Source organism: Epinephelus lanceolatus, chromosome 14 (assembly GCF_041903045.1).
Source record: "Epinephelus lanceolatus isolate andai-2023 chromosome 14, ASM4190304v1, whole genome shotgun sequence".
In the NCBI taxonomy this organism is placed as follows: domain Eukaryota; kingdom Metazoa; phylum Chordata; class Actinopteri; order Perciformes; family Serranidae; genus Epinephelus; species Epinephelus lanceolatus.
Window position 1 is genome coordinate 34,229,817 of NC_135747.1, and position 16,678 is coordinate 34,246,494.

The 16,678-nt window shown below is 43.4% G+C and overlaps 1 protein-coding gene across 1 annotated transcript; it reads left to right on the forward strand.

Moving 5' to 3' along the window:
- Positions 1 to 14: 14 nt before the first annotated feature.
- On the forward strand, positions 15 to 15,931 carry LOC117250148 (uncharacterized). The gene is made up of 8 exons (XM_033616185.2): positions 15 to 406; positions 2,627 to 2,899; positions 7,902 to 8,156; positions 9,503 to 9,673; positions 10,825 to 10,956; positions 12,304 to 12,470; positions 14,185 to 14,439; positions 14,936 to 15,931. Exons 1-8 carry the CDS (start codon positions 154 to 156, stop codon positions 15,110 to 15,112), a joined length of 1,683 nt encoding a protein of 560 aa, XP_033472076.2. The 5' UTR covers positions 15 to 153; the 3' UTR covers positions 15,113 to 15,931.
- The last annotated feature ends 747 nt before the right edge of the window (positions 15,932 to 16,678 follow it).

Sequence of the window (16,678 nt, forward strand, 5' to 3'; positions counted from 1 at the left end):
GAAAAGGGAGGGTAAAGAGGGAAACAAGGACAAATCAAAAGAATAAGGACTAAAGAACAAAAGCAGAATAAAAAAGGAGGACTGAAGAAGAAGAAGAATCCAGTTTAAAAGGAAAATTCAAGAGGAGAGACCCAGAAGGACCCAGGTGTGACAATGAGGCTCCTGGTGCTTCTTGCAGCTCCTCTCTCCATCTTCGTCCTCCACATCGCAGCAGTGGCCCCAACAGGAAGCGTGGCCCCGGGCCGGCTGGAGCGCTGGGTCCGCTCAGGCCTCCAGTCACTGCAGTGGGACCAGCTGGACCGGTGCCTCCGCATGTCCTCGCTGTCCGAGGCCGAGTGCAGGAGGCTCGCCCACCTGCCACTGTCCGCCGTGGCTGTCTACGTGTCGGAGCCGCACACGGCTGCAGGTAGGGAGGGCAAAGGCCACACATCACTGGGTTGGTTTGTTGGTTTATTACTGAGTGAAGTTTGGTGAAGTTTGTAGCAGCTGATGAGGCAAATTATACAATGTACAACCAAAAGATGTTCAAGTTTTCTGTCAAACTATTTTCAGATGTGTTTAAATGCCCATATTGAAGTGGGAAATACAATGAAATCAGCTGCCTAATAATAAAGGTATTAAGAAGGAAAAATCAGGTAGGCAGAAATCTTATCAACAGCAAAGATGGTGGAATTTAAGAAAGTAACCCTCCTGCAGCTCTCTCCTCTCTGCCCTAAGCCCCTACCACCACATGACCACAGGCGTAAGGCACTTGATTCCCACACTGATTTATTTAACCTTATTTCACTGGAGAGTTGCACATAGCACCTTGTTCAGCCCCTCTTGCCCCTGCGCTCTATCTCTGTTATCAGATGAGATGTGAATTAGCCATCCATACTGCTACATACCTTTGGTCAGCAGCTGTAGTGGCTTGAATTCGGCCAGTGCAAACTTGCAAGTGCAAGGTGTCACAGCGGGCTGGTGGCCAGGAGCACCGCCGGGTCTAACCTGTGTAACGGCAGCAACAGAAAGTTTGCTGATCCGGCGGGGAGTCGGGGCTGTCCGGTTCCCTGGAACTGGGGTTTGTGCTGGCTGGATTTGAGTTACTGTGTTCGCTGACCAAAAGTCAGTCTCTGGGAGCTGTTGCCCACTCTCTTCACCGGCAAGGTGATCTATAGTGGCGGGGAGCGAGGCTAATGACACACTGTGATTCAAGGCTCTCGCTACTGTTGGCTACATAAACGTGAACTTGAAGCTGCGGCTGTGAACCTTTGGTTTTGGTTCGTAGAAGGCTACACTATTAGCAACATTTTTTCTTCAACTCTGAAACTCTTGACTGATACTGACACGTGTTTTTGTTTGTTGGTTTTTTTTTCAGACTCTTTTTAATAAGTCCGTCTTCCTTTTTTGGGTTGCTTTGCAGTGTAGGCAGTTGTTGCCAATGCTGGAATATCAACTTTCTCTTAAGGAATTTCTGCCATTGAATCAGACCTCTAACCAATGGATGTGCACACGCATCTGCGTGATTGGCCAAAGTCTCTCATCAAAGGCTAGATTTTCTAAAGCCTGAACACAGAGCCAAGAGGAGGTGCAGAAGTCTAGCTTCTTCTCAGTCCACTTGAATTACAATATGCTCAAAGTTTATTATGGGATCTTTGCCCAGTGATGCCATAAGAAAACTGCCTACCCCAGCTTTAATGTTCAAGTTTGCCAGACTACTTCATAATGTACTCTTAATATTAATTCTAATGATCTATTTATTTAAATATGATTGGTTTTGATTAGTGTCATTATTAAAATTCTAACATTATATTCATTTATTCTAACAGTGATTGTTCAAAAACAAATACAAAATGCGATTAAAATCTCCATAATAAATCGATTGTTCATGTAGCAGCTAATCAAAATTTGGATAAAGAATTGACCTTTTGTCACAAAAGACATTTTAACTCGTCAAAGTATGTCTGATGTCTGAACTCTGTTTAGCTGCTTCAGTTTTGTGCATGCTGGCTCACTGTCACACTCTCATGGCTCACTGGGAGACTTGAACAGAATAGAGCCATTGTTGATGTCATTATAAACACCTGTGCTTTTTCTACTATGACAACTCAAAATGTCTGCTGTGGAAAGGTCTGTGTGTAAAAAGTTAAAATCAACATGTATTTAATTATTTTTAAATAATAAATACGTTTTGAAATTATAATATAAATATATAAAGTAATTTAAAATTAATACTAATTGAACATTAACAAATCAAACATTGAACAAATATTCTCAAATGTTTAACTCAGTTTGAGTTTATTGTGACCATGTTAAATAGGAATTATTTCTGTCATATATTATACTGTTACAGTGTTACTCAATATAGTTAAAGTCAAAGTGAAGTCATTGTTTGAAATGGTATACCTCAAATGGTGTCAGTATAATATTAATACAATATGTAATCTCCCTATTGGGTCTAAGAGTATCTGTGGTGATCAGTAACGATTGGGTGACTTTACAGAGTTTGATTCCTTGTTGATTCTTTTAAAGTGATCTGAGGTATTCCTATATTATATTACATTATGTTTACAATAACACACTTATGGACAATAGTCTTGTATAGTTCATTTTCCTAGTAACAGTCTATTCTTCCAAAACCCTCTAGGTAACTCAGGCAAAGTTCTGGCCATCCTACCAGACTCCTCAAGTGGCTCCATGAGCTCCAAATCACGGGGAGGTTTTAGTGTCAGCCAGGTGCTGAATGGAGGGGATGGTTCCCACAGACACCAGCAGCCTTTCCCCGGCTCCACGGCCCATGATGCCGTGCTGGTACTGGATCCGAGCCCCGGGGAGAACTTTGGACACCCAGTGGTCCTCTTCTATGTGGATGTGAATGTGACGAAGAAGAGATGCTCCCACCTGGATGGCATTTACCTGGGTAAGTCAGAAGACACTAATGGTAGTGGTGTTGTTATTGTAGTGGTGGTGATAGAAGTCAGAGGACAGTAGCAAAAGTAGTAGTGTGAGTAATCACAAATGAGGTGCCACAGGGATCTGTTCTAGGTCCATTACACTTTACAATATTGTAAATGTTTTTAACTCCAATCCAGGCCTTCAGAGGCTAGCTGACTGAGATGAAGGCTGAAGTAAGTGGGCCAAAGTTCAGGCTGAAGGATAGTATGCTGATGGCCACTATGCTGAAGGCCAGTTTGCTGCAGGTAGCATGCTAGAAGCTAGCCAATTGGGGTACAAGCTGGAGGCTTGCGGGCCAGAGGCTAGCCAACTGGATTGCAGGCTGGAGGCAAACGGCTAAAATACTCAGAAAAGACGGGATCATGACGCAAAGATAGCAGCCTTGCAGCTCTGAACAGGAAGGTGGTGGGGAACCCAAGGTTAGTGGACCAGATTGCAGGTTGAAGTGGAAGCTAGTTGCTCACAGCCCAGAGTACAGGTTGGCTGCCAGCAGAGGGAAAGAAGGCTGGGGATCAGGAGAGTTTATAAAGTCTTTAAGCCACAAAGGTGAAAAACTCCTCAGGGATGGTTTACATCAGGGATCCTCAAGTTGCTTTGCCCAAGGATCACATTTGCAAAATGCCAGGAGGCCAGGGGCCAGTTGTAAAAGCCCCACACAGGTCGGATGATCACAGGGACGTTTCTAGGATCCAAGGACTTTTGGGGCTTAGCTCGGACCTCTGTCAGGGGTCCAGGGGATCCTTCTCTGGCAAAAAAGTACAAAAAACTTCCATTGTGAATAATTTTAGTTTCATTGTGAATTAGAAAATGGCTGGGAGGTGGGGCTACCCTGCATCCTGTTGTGGTCCAGATATGCCCCACAGGCCACTAGTTAAGTATCACTGGTTTACATGATGCTTTCCTGCATGCTAACTTCAGAGCAGCCTCTTTAAACTCCCTTCTAGGGACTCCTTTCCTTCCCTCGTACCAGCACATGAGGGAACAGAGAATGTGAAGTTACGTCACGCCAAGTGAGACGGGGTTGGAATGTTCCAAGAATCGTGCTCTGTTATCTCTATTAGCAAAGTGTACGCACCATACAGCCTATGGTATGCACTCTGTCCAAAAACAAGATAGTTAATGTTCAGGTATGTAAGTGGAGGTACTGCAGCGGGGTCTGTAATCCAGCTCTCAACTGCCAAGTCACGTGGATCTAAGCTTTTTATCATGATTAGTTTGTCCAAATACCACTGTGGCAGGAACAATAACATGTTCAAAAAGTTTGACGTATGACTTCATATTCTATAACCAAAACAGTTAATCTTTAAATAAGGTGTTTGCTGAGTCCCTATTACAGTTTGTACTGCAGCTAATGTGCATGTATCTGCATGTGTGCGCTGTCTGTGTGTGCATATTTAGTGTGTGTATGCCTTTTTATAGCATGTGTAAGTGTAGTTTGCCTTTAGCTGAAGCAGAAGAGAAAGTTAAAGTTGGATGTGCGTGGTCTCACCCTCTGAAAGCTCCATTTATAGCTCATTGTTAAAGACACTTTCCTGCTTCAGTGGGGGTCCACCTGCAGCTACCTCTTCAGCACTTTATGCCCACAGCAACATCTGATATATCTCTGTGTGCTTGTGTGTGTGTTATTGCATTTGTGATAACCAACTTGAGGTTTATGGGTTTTTAGAACTTCTTTCAGAATTATATTTCAATATCAAGTTAAAATTGAAGGATGATTCCAGTTTATTCTACTAAAACTGTCCTTCATGTTCAGAGTGAGGGTTCAGGTAAGGCATTCAGGTCTGAAAGCCTGAATCAAGTCATGGCCTCACTTACAGGAGTATATCCAATAATGTCTTATGTGTCCATCCACACTTAATTATTTTTTAAGTGTGTCATCTGTAACTCTTTTTTCTTTTGTCTCAGTGCACCACTGAGGATTTACTGTAAACTTGGACTAGTTGATAACATTTTTTACAAATGATCGAAACGCAATTTTGCACCTATACAAACGTAGATTAAAATCTTGTGTCGGGTGTCGTGGAGAATGGGAAACAACAGGATGGACAAGCAGGCGATACAGGCACTCCGAAAAAATATAGAAAAATGAGGAAGGATTAAAAAAGCCTTTATTGCCGTGGCTAAATCAGGAAAAGAGCCAGCATGTTTTAACTACTGCATTTCTTCCTCTGGGCTTTCAAAACATACAACACCAACACATTCTCACTCCAACCTCGTAAGATATTGACGTTTTCGTCATGGACTTTCCATGTCCAGATACGATGTGAATGCTACCCTAGCACTTGGTTGGGTTTAGGCAACAAAAGCACATGGTTGGGTTTAGGCAACAAAAACACATGGTTGGGTTTAGGCAACAAAAGCACTTGGTTAGGTTTAGGCAACAAAAGCACATGGTTGGGTTTTGGCAACGAAAGCACATGGTTGGGTTTAGGCAGCAAAAACACATGGTTAGGTTTAGGCAACAAAAGCACTTGGTGAGGTTTAGGCAACGAAAGCACATGGTTGAGTTTAGGCAACAAAAGGACTCGGTTAGGTTTAGGCAACAAAAGCACGTGGTTGGGATAAGGCAACAAAAGCACATGGTTGGGTTTAGGCAACAAAAGCACATGGTTGGGTTTAGGCAACAAAAGCACGTGGTTGGGTTTAGGCAACAAAAGCACATGGTTGGGTTTAGGCAACAAAAGGACTCGGTTAGGTTTAGGCAACGAAAGCACGTGGCTAGGTTAAGGCAACAAAAGCACATGGTTAGGTTTAGGCAACAAAAGGACTCGGTTAGGTTAAGGCAACAAAAGCACATGGTTAGGTTTAGGCAACAAAAGCACATGGTTGGGTTTAGGCAACAAAAGGACTCGGTTAGGTTTAGGCAACGAAAGCACGTGGTTGGTTTAGGCAACAAAAGCACGTGGTTGGGTTTAGGCAACAAAAGCACATGGTTGGGTTTAGGCAACAAAAGGACTCGGTTAGGTTTAGGCAACGAAAGCACGTGGCTAGGTTAAGGCAACAAAAGCACATGGTTAGGTTTAGGCAACAAAAGCACATGGTTAGGTTTAGGCAACAAAAGGACTCGGTTAGGTTTAGGCAACAAAAGCATGTGGCTAGGTTAAGGCAACGAAAGCACGTGGCTAGGTTTAGACAACAAAAGCACCTGGTTGGGTTTAAGAAACAAAAGCACATGGTTAGGTTTAGGCAACAAAAGCACATGGTTGGGTTTAGGCAACAAAAGCATGTGGTTAGGTTTAGGCAACAAACGTACATGATTGGGTTTAGGCAACAAAAGCACGTGGTTAGGTTTAGACAACAAAAGCACGTGGTTAGGTTTAGGCAACAAAAGCATGTGGTTAGGTTTAGGCAACAAAAGCACCTGGTTGGGTTTAGGCAACAAAAACACATGGTTGGGTTTAGGCAACAAAAGCACATGGTTGGGTTTAGGCAACAAAAGCACTTGGTTAGGTTTAGGCAACAAAAGCACGTGGTTAGGTTTAGGCAACAAAAGCACCTGGTTGGGTTTAGGCAACAAAAACACATGGTTGGGTTTAGACAACAAAAGCACGTGGTTAGGTTTAGGCAACAAAAGCACGTGGTTAGGTTTAGGCAACAAAAGCACATGGTTGGGTTTAGGCAACAAAAACACATGGTTGGGTTTAGGCAACAAAAGCACCTGGTTGGGTTTAGGCAACAAAAACACATGGTTGGGTTTAGGCAACAAAAGCACTTGGTTAGGTTTAGGCAACAAAAGCACATGGTTAGGTTTAGGAAACAAAACATGTGGTTAGGTTTAGGAAAAAAGAACAGGGTTTGACTGTAGAATCTTACAGGACACTGCACCACTCTATCGGGTGAAAGTTGGTGTTTGTTGGACCCATCTACCACCCCACTTGGACTTGCACCGCCTTATCTTTCGTCTTTGGCCTGCCACGTTTCCCGCTGACGCCACCAGGCGCCATTAAACTATAACGTCAACTGGCGGTGTATCATGCCAATGTTAAAGGATAGCTTTTTTCGTTGGTTTCTGACACCACAAGTCACTGCCCAAGTGTCGGATTTCGATGGTTTCAGAGTGAGACCAAGCTCTATTAGCTGCCCATCATACACAACATCATACTCTGGTGCTTTACAGAGAAATTCAGGAGGAGTAACAAGGCAGTTGTTCCGTGACACTGAAGGCAAAGTGAGAGTATTTTGGTCATATTTGTAAAAGCGTTGACAATCAACCATGAGCTTTTCTAAAAAGCTCCACTTTTGGTGGTGGTAAACAAAAGCTTTAGTGTCGATAAAAGGCCAAAAGTGAGAGTTAAAGTAACGTTTCCAAAGTGCTTTATTCATGTAGAAATAGTCGAAAGGGACAGGAAGTGCATGTATTCTGTGATAGTCCTCACAAGGCCTGTAAAAGAGATGTGTTTCAAAGTGCAAGTTGTTGACCTCCCGCTGTGAGAGAGGTTAGGGCCAGATGTTGAGGTGAATTTGGCCCTGTGTTACACGAACATACACCTGTCAATTATTCATACACACACACACACATACACAGCACTGTGCCCCCTGCTGGGTCCTGTAGATGGTTTTGGACCAAAGTCTTTTAGAGCGAAACTTTTTATAGACCTCATTTAACTTGGTGAGGACTGAAAGAAAGAGAGAGAGGGAGGAAGAAAAGTTCAAGTACAGATTCTTTATTTATCATGTGCACAATTACAGAAAAACCATCTTAGGCCCAACGATGTGTATTATTTTTACCCCTACCCCTCGGTTTCGAGTGTCCCTTTGCCCCTTGGAATAGATTTACAGTACAAGGAGGAGGGGGACTCAAGAATCAGTTGAGCCTGTAACACATTTGATTTGGTTTGATATCAACAATACATTTTTACCTTTTCAGCTGAGATGGGGAGCCCAAGCGGACAGTGTTTGCCCCCCATTGATCTTCCTCTTTGCTGCACTGCTCTCATCAACATGTCTTCCAATTTCTGTATCCTCAGGTGACGAGTGTTTGACTCTGGCTTTGAAGGGTCGTTGTCAGAACCAGCTAAAGCGTCGGCAAGCCGGGCCAGAGAGACTCATGGGTAATGGACACAGTCGGTTGGCAGGCGGGGCACTGCGGGGTAGTACCATTGCTTCCAGCAGTGGGAGCCGTCTGGTGGAGCGGGCCGTTGGAGGGCTCTGTGAAGTCCACTTCCTTCCACTAGTGGTCGGAGTTGGAGACAGCAACCGAACGCAGAGACTTAGATGTGTTGGTAGGTTTTAAATCATTCCCTTTACCAGGTATTTGGTTATAAACCAAAGTATTAATTTTGACCTAATGACAGATGAGCTAGATGAAACTTTTAGGGATTACCAACATTATTAATTAATTGATTTATTGTCTGTATCAAATTTTATCACAATTCATGCAATAGTTGTAAAGATATTTCACTTACAACCAGAAATGTCGACCTGTTGGTGGTGTTAAAGAAAAGTTACGAGATCACCAAAGTCATTAGGATTCATCCTCTGGGGATCCGGAATATCAGTGCCAAATTTGACATGACAAAATCCTTTTTGTTTAACCAGAAAGAGACCAGAAATCACCATTGCCATCCTTACCAAACAGTCTTCCAAACAGTCTTTGTTCATCTGCCCACTGTTCCAACAATCACCGGCTCTGTTTTTGTTGAAATGAACCCTTAATTCACCCAGTTAGATGTGACAATATGCCGGCTCTATGCACGCTAAAATTACTGCTTATTTAAATGGAGTCTGGTGAGTTTGGTGATGGGAATTTCTGGTCCATTTCTGGTTAAACAAAAAGGATCTTACTCTAAAAGGAACTTTAATAAAAAGGTTGATCTCTGTAGGGTCCTTTCTATAAGTGGTCAAATACTTAGAGTAACAATCTGAGCCTGTCAATGGCAAAATTTGTGCTTTTGGTGAACGTGAAGTGACGTTACGAACAATTCCCAAGTGGCTACATTGCAGCCTGTTTCTTGCTGCCAGCTGCAGCCCTCAGGCTCAATATTGGGCCAAAACTTGCTGTTTCCATTAATCATTTACACACAAAGACATGGGAAAATAGAGCCCAGGTTGGAAACTACCGAACCCACCCTTTATACATCCTCCTCCTGGTAACAAAATATCCATTTCAAGCAATCAAGTTGAGTTTATATTATGTTTTAGATTTGAGGAAAACACTCTAATAAAATTAAGGTTGATAGGCATTCTGTTGCACTTTTCCTGGTAGGAGGCTTTTTGGAGTGAAATTCAGAATTATTCTCATGTTATGCCAAGACCACCCACACCTGCAGCCTCTGCCAGCAACCTGGGCCTCGTGAGAAAAACTGCTGGGAAAATGTTATCGTACTGTTATGGCAAACATAGACAATCCTCACAATAAAACCACAAACCCACCTCTGGCATGCTGTAAACATGTGGAGATTAAGTATACCTTACTTTTTGATTGTGCCCAATTAAACCCACTGTCCACTGAGCACACTGACATACCAAGAAAGATTGGACCTGATGTCAGGAAATTGAATGTTTTAGTGCTGAAGCTCTGCTTTATTTAGATATTGCTGTCTGACATCATTGCTTTCTGCTCCAACAGACCATGCGGAGTTTGCGAGGTGCCCTCAGCCGCTGCCGATGGGCTCTCCCAGTTTGCCCGTCTCAAGCTGTGAGCTAAATAAAAACACCAGACGCTGCCACCAGCAGCCGCTGGCCACTCACCTCTCCTGTCGGCTCTACCAGACCTGTGACCATGCTGTGCTCATCTCAGGTACGACAGTTTGGGTGTGCTTTTTCATATTTGCCTTGTTCTCACCAGAAATCACCCAACAGACACCTGACCATCTCGTCAAATACGCCCCCAGTATCTCAATGTAAGCCTTATTATACAACAGTTAGTTCCGGCCCTGCAATCTGATTGGTCGAGAGACAGTAAAACCATGATGATATTGGAGTACAACATCACGGTTATTTCACTGTGTATGTATCACTCCGCCTCACAGCTGATTGCAATCAACAATCAAATCAAAACTGACGGTTAGTGTCAGTTAGGTCAGCAGTTGCATTGTAGGCTAATTAATTCATCCACTGTCAAACAGCCAAAAATATGGATTTATTTCCTAAAATAAGTTTTGAATTGAACTATGAATGGTCATCAGAGGAAGATGAGGGAGAGGAGAAGCTGAATCCATCTGAGCACACATCCAGGTTTGTCAGTGTTTCATCAGCGGAGCTCAATGACTTGGAGAAAAGCAACATACTGTCAGATCAGAAGGCAGAGTCGGCTGTGCCTGTGAAGCCACAGTCCACCATGCAGTCACCAGAGACTTATTTCACTGGCTGCACAATTAATGGAAACGTGCAGATAAATGTGTATAAAGAGTAAGTGCCTGGCGCACCATGTCTGCGTTACATAGCAACGGTGACAGCGGAGTCCTGAGGAAACTATTTTTTTTGGCGGAAGACAAATAAAATGCTTAAATTATCTATTTTGTCCTCATTTTTCAACATTTCTTAATTAGCCTTGCTTATTTAACTGTTGAACTGTTGTCATGGCTGTGATTGTCGGCCTGCGGCCTCGTGCCTATGACCAAATCACAGCCATGACGATATCACAGTACAACATCACTCCCTCTCGTGTGATATTGCTTAAATATCTTCCTAATGGAACAAAACACAATCAGTCTTAAACACAGTTACAGCAGCTTACAAGTCTCTGCACCACCTGAACATTGTGACTCAGCACCCAAAAACAAGCTGCGTGTGGCTCCCCAAGCTGATGTTAGGCAGACACAGAGCCTGGTTTTCTGGCGCTGCTGTTTCTCTGGCAGAAGACACTCTGTTGTGGCTAATCAAAATCAAACCGCTAATACAGACAGGACTGCTGTGCCCTTTGATAATGTGTGTGTGTGTACACTGCAGGTGGCTGGCAGCAGCAGATGACGTTCCAGCGTCATGTTCAGAATCTTCAGAGGTTCTACAGGATGCTGCAGAACAACGGCTTCCATAAAGATCACATCAAGACCTTCTTTGCCAGCAGTGGACAGCTTCCTGGTAGGACTGTGTTGCTTATGGCAAAAACATTTTGTTCAAAAAATCCTGTGAGACTATTACTTCACTGTCACTGTCACCCCTGATTTGGACCAAACAACTGAACCAACAAACAGAGGACCTAGAGTTGTCTTGCTTCGGTCCGGATCAGGGACTCATTTTGTTACAAAGTTGTATAATTGCCTAGAGTTGGTTCATGTTCTCACGGCAGCATTTACAAGAGGACCAGATAAAATACCTTGTGTGAGAAAGCTGCTCTTGATTGGTCAGAATTTCCATGTGGGAAAAATCCAGGAAGTAAAGCAAACGTTGAAGAAGAGTACACTTGCAAGATAAATGTGACACTTTCTAATGTCACAATGGAGGGACAACTACGCAGGTTGATTTTAGCGCTGCTCATCGTGGACTATATTGCTGTCATTGTTCATTTTAGTCAAACCATACAGTTTGAAAACGAGGCGCGGCTCCAACTAGAAAACAATGTTTTGATGCACTGGACGTGCTGAATGTGCATATTAAGGCAGTACAGGAGGAGGTGCACATTAATAATCCTCCAGGACTGTAACATGCTCATGTTTAACCCAAACAATGTGTCATGTGACTGCAGCTGGTTCAGATCCAGGTCGGAACACGTTCTCACCACAAAGAACCGCACCAGAGTTCATTTGTAACCGGACTGAGACCACCTCTTCAAGAAGGTCTTGGTCTGGTTATTTGGTGCTCACCTGAGTGTGATTGCTGTGTTCACACCTGCCCAAACAAACCGCATTTAGGGGGGCAAATGAACTTGTTCAATTGAACTGAATCAAACTTGTAAATTCTGTCGTGAGAACACGAACCAGCTCTAGGCAATTATACAACTTTGTGACAAAATTAGTCCCTCACTGGAACCAAAGCAAGCAAACACTAGATCTGAAAGCACCCTTCGTTTCTCATGGGACACTAGCACCAGTCTCCTGGGTCAAAGTCCTGTGCTTGTTGGACCCATCCATCCCCCTTCCACCCACCCTAAGCAGACTTTGGCACTCTTTATACTACGTTCTTTGCTCTGAATATCTAATAATGACATGGATGGGTTTAAATTGGAGTTGGTTGAAAACCTGGCCCACGTTATACAGACGCCAAAGGTGCCCCTTGTATCACACTGCTCAAGAGCCATCTTTTGACACTCTTGGAGTAAGACCAGCTAAATAAGAAATAAAACTGATTTTGCAGTAGACAAAGAAAAGCTAGCTGTGAGCAGGTTTTCCTCTGTTTGATTCCAAAACAAGATCCATGAAAGATTGGACAGACCAACCGACCATCTCTACAACATTCTAACTCCTCTTTCCTGTTTCCTTCCCCCCACAGAGGACGTAGAGGGTGTGTACTCAGCGACGGAGAAAGCAGTGATTCGTAACCATGTGTCGTACGTCTGCAGGAAGCAGCACTGTGCTGACACACTGGTTATCTACCTAAACTCGCCAACACGCAACGATGGCACTATGCTGCTGTGGGACGCCAACCTCAACGGCATTGTAAGAGACACACGCACACATGGTGATCAGTGAAAAAGATGAATAGAAGAAAATAATTTAATGGAAAGAGGTGCACATTTCTTAGTAGCACATTGTTGCTGCCACTCAAGTTGCACACTGGTATTTTCCCCTATACTGACAGTTAAAATTGTTTGTGTGTGTGTGTGTGAGGGGATATCACGCAGCAGTGTCGAGGAAACACACAGATAAAGACTTGTCTTTAAAGCAGATCCCAAACACTGAATGGAAAATGATGTATCGGACTCACATGGGAGCCATTATCAGCCTGATAAGATGATTTCTCTGACCACACACACACACACACACACACACACACACACACACACACGGACCACCCAGACAACAGTATTCCTGTCATTGTTTCTCAGAATGAGGATATGAGCTCATCTGGTTGAAAGCAGTTATTACAGAGAAATGTTCAACATGGTCACACTGGGTCCAGCAGGCTGCGATTATGGCTGTAAACACACCCTGATAAACAGGAATTTGAATTTTGTTTTTTGTTAGTACATTACAATTAAGAGCACACAACATCTGGTGATACCGATGTTAGTACATTTTTTAAGTGAAACCTGAAGGATGAGAATCATAAAGTTCATACAACTGGTATTTAGCGTGTATAATACGACAAACATGTTAGCTAACCATAAAATGTGTATTTATTTTTACAGATTATTTTATTTGGTTAATTAATTAGTTTATCAATTGTTATTATTTTATATTTAGGGCTGAAATGTATTTGGGATTCATTCTCCATACATAAAGAGTACCTACGTTAAGGCTGAGTGCAGTTACATGACTCAGAATCATGATTATCGTCCCCTAACCTAGCCTATGACATATGAAGTAAATTCAGAAATGGGTAACATCTTTTTCAGGTTCCCACATAGAACATAGGGACCCTGAGATAGCACATGTGTAGAACTGGAGAACATAGGATCCTTAGGACCTTGGGAACATATGACCATGGAAACGGACCTCGAACATAAGACGCGGGAAACATAGGACCTTGGGAATAGAGAACTTTTGGTCCTATTCCCATCATATGCCATATACGTTTGAGGAGCATAGGACCCTGGCAGCATAGGATCTTGGGAAAATAGGACTTTGGGAACATATGACCATGGGAATGGATCTAGAATATAGGACCCTTGGTCATGTTCCCATTATGTACCATATACATTTGGGAAACTTAGGACCCTGTGAGCACAGGACCTTGGGGACATAGAATTCTGGGAGCATAAGACATTGGGAACATTGGGAATGGACCTTGGAAACAAAGGACCCTGGAAACACAAGATATTGGGAACATAGGACTCCTTGCCATGTTCCCATTATGTACCATATAAATCTGGGGAACATAGCACCCTGGAACATTTGGGGATACATCTAGGAGGCTGGCTAATTGAACAGTGTTTCCCAATCAGCAGCTCGTAACAATGGTCTAAATAATATGATATTAACACGGCATAGAAGCCAGACATACAGGTTACCTGAGCAATTACAACAAACAGGCATCATCTAAAATCAATTCCAGGAATAAGTGATAACATAGTCGAAAACAGACATGTATTTTCCATTTTATGGTTACATATCAGAATATGTATATTAGGAGATGACCAAAAATTCCTTTTCAAAAGTTATTCCTCATGTTTTGACACCAAGTCTCTTCCTCCATTTAATTTCTTTCCAGGCTGATCTGAAGGAGCGATATTCAGTCAACGAGCTGCTGGCCGACCTGGCCGGCTGCAGGGCAACTCGTGTTTTGCTGTTTGTGGATCAGAGCTACAGCGGCGTTCTGTCAAAGAGGCTGCGGGGGTCTCAGAAACACCCCAACGTGGTTCTGATCCAAAGCCAGACACGGCAGACCCACAACCAACAGAGATTGAACCCTGGCAGCTGGTCCTACATCAGCCCTGCGAGCTGCCTGCTGGACCACCTGGGAAAGGTAATTCATCATGTTTATATTCTTATTCCTCCGCGCCGACAATAGCTGTGGCCAAAGGCAGTATGTTGTTGGGTTGTGATCCTGATACCTGATGAAATTTTTTTAAATTCGGCACAAATGTTCACTTGGACTCAGTAATTAACTGATTAGATTTTGGTGTTTAAAGGTCAGGGTCACTGTGACTTTGTGTCAGTATCATTCACTTAAATGGATATATCAAGAAAGCCTGAAGGGAGTTTCCTCAAATTTAGCACAAATGTCCTTAGCCTTAGGCTTTCCATGCAGGCGTGTGGAAGGGCAGGGAGATGTGCTCTTTCCACCTTAAGCTTAGACTTTCTGTGTAGGCATAGGAAAAGCAGAGGGGCCCCAGAACAGAGCCATACCGCCAAATATGATACTGCAAATGGAAAAAAAGTTTTCTTTGACTCAAGTGTTTCTGACTGAAACTGAAACTGAATCTTCTAATTACCTCTCCCACCTATGATGTCATCATCAGGGTCCTGGGATGTCTCGCCTCCTGGAGCCATGGGCCGGCCTCTTAAATGTGACATTGGCCGGCGCCCCCTGCAATGCCACGCCACCTCTGACGGATGGCGAGATGCGGCGAGAATACCAGGGCTGCCAGAACCTGCCGACTGCGCTCTGGCACCAGAAACACAGGAGGACCAACTGAGACAGAGACACTGAGATTGACTGAGAGAGTGAGAGGCTGAGTGAGAAGCAAATTAATTATGGACACACACACACACACACAAACACACACAGACTGACACAGGGCGTTTGCAGTGCACACATGCATATCTGCCAGTATATGAACTTAGGACTTAGTGTGCTTGGTTGACTTGGTGTATGTGTGTATGTGTATGTATGTGTTCTGTCCTAACTCAGACAGTAACCATGGTGATGACAGCTCATCCCAACAGGAGTGTCCTGAACACCATGTGAAGCGTATGTGTGTTTGTGAGTTCAGCGGGAGGACAACCACTCTCTTACACCAGTGCTAGCTTACGCTTGGGTCAGTATGTGTGTGCATGTCTGTGTGTGTGTGTGTGTGTGTGTGTGTGTCTGTGCTATGCCACATCTCCTGGGCACTTAAACATTTCAGAGCCAATCATCTTTCTCTATTTTTATCTCTACAACAGTTACATCTTCCTCCTTCTTTCCCTCCTCTCTTCATTCTGTCCTTTGCTTCACCTTCTCTCAGCTCCTTGTCTTTCCTGATCTCGTTCTCTAACCGCTTCTCTACTTTGTGTCCTTCTTGCCTCCATCTCATTTTTCTCCCCCTTCTCCATTTCCCTCCCTCTCTTCTTTCTTAAATTTCTTCTTGTGTTTCTTTTTTTTGGCATCTGACTCCTTTCTCCATCCATCAGTTTTTCCTCCTCTTTATGTCTCTTTGTTTTGACAGTGTTTGAAAAAGTTGAATACTGGAATAATGTCATCACAAGATATAAAAACTGACAAAACTCCAAAACATATTTGCACAAAAGAAAAACCTAAATGAAAACACTACAGATTTTTCGAGAAGAAGTTCTCACAGTTGGACAAAAATCCTAGTCTCTATAGCTGCACCTCACAGTTAACAGTGTACTGCAGGATTTTCAAAAAACAATGTCTAGACCTCTCAATCACCACTTATGACTCACTAGAAGTGTGTACTTTTCTACATAGACTCCGCCCTCTGCCTGTATTGTTCGAGACGTTCCTGGGTACAGCAGGCAAGTGAGGTTTAGACAACATATTCTCACTCCGACTTCGTCACATATTGATGTTTGGTCATGGTCCAGATATGATATGACGTGCAAGGTACCCTGGGTGCGTTGGTTGTTGACAACAGTCAAGTTCTGCCTGTTACATGCATTGTCTTCTTTCAAGAAACACTTCTGTTTTCACAGGAAATTTAACGTTTACATAGTCTCTTTCAAAATAAACACACTACATCAGTACAACACCACAAATTAACCTTTTCCTTCAACAATAAACGCACGTGGTAAGGTTTAGGAATAAAGAACAGGGTTTGGCTTTGTAATCTTACGGGACACAAACGCCGCTCTCCAGGGTGAAAGTTGGTGTTTGTTGGACCCATCCATCACCACTCCTGCCCGCCCTACTTGGACTTTCGCCACCTTAACTTTAGTTCTTGTCCCGCCGCGTCTCTCCTTCGTATCATGCCGATGTTACAGGATGGCTGCCCAAGTCACTGCCCAAGTGTCGGATTTTGACAACTTCGGAGTGAAACCAG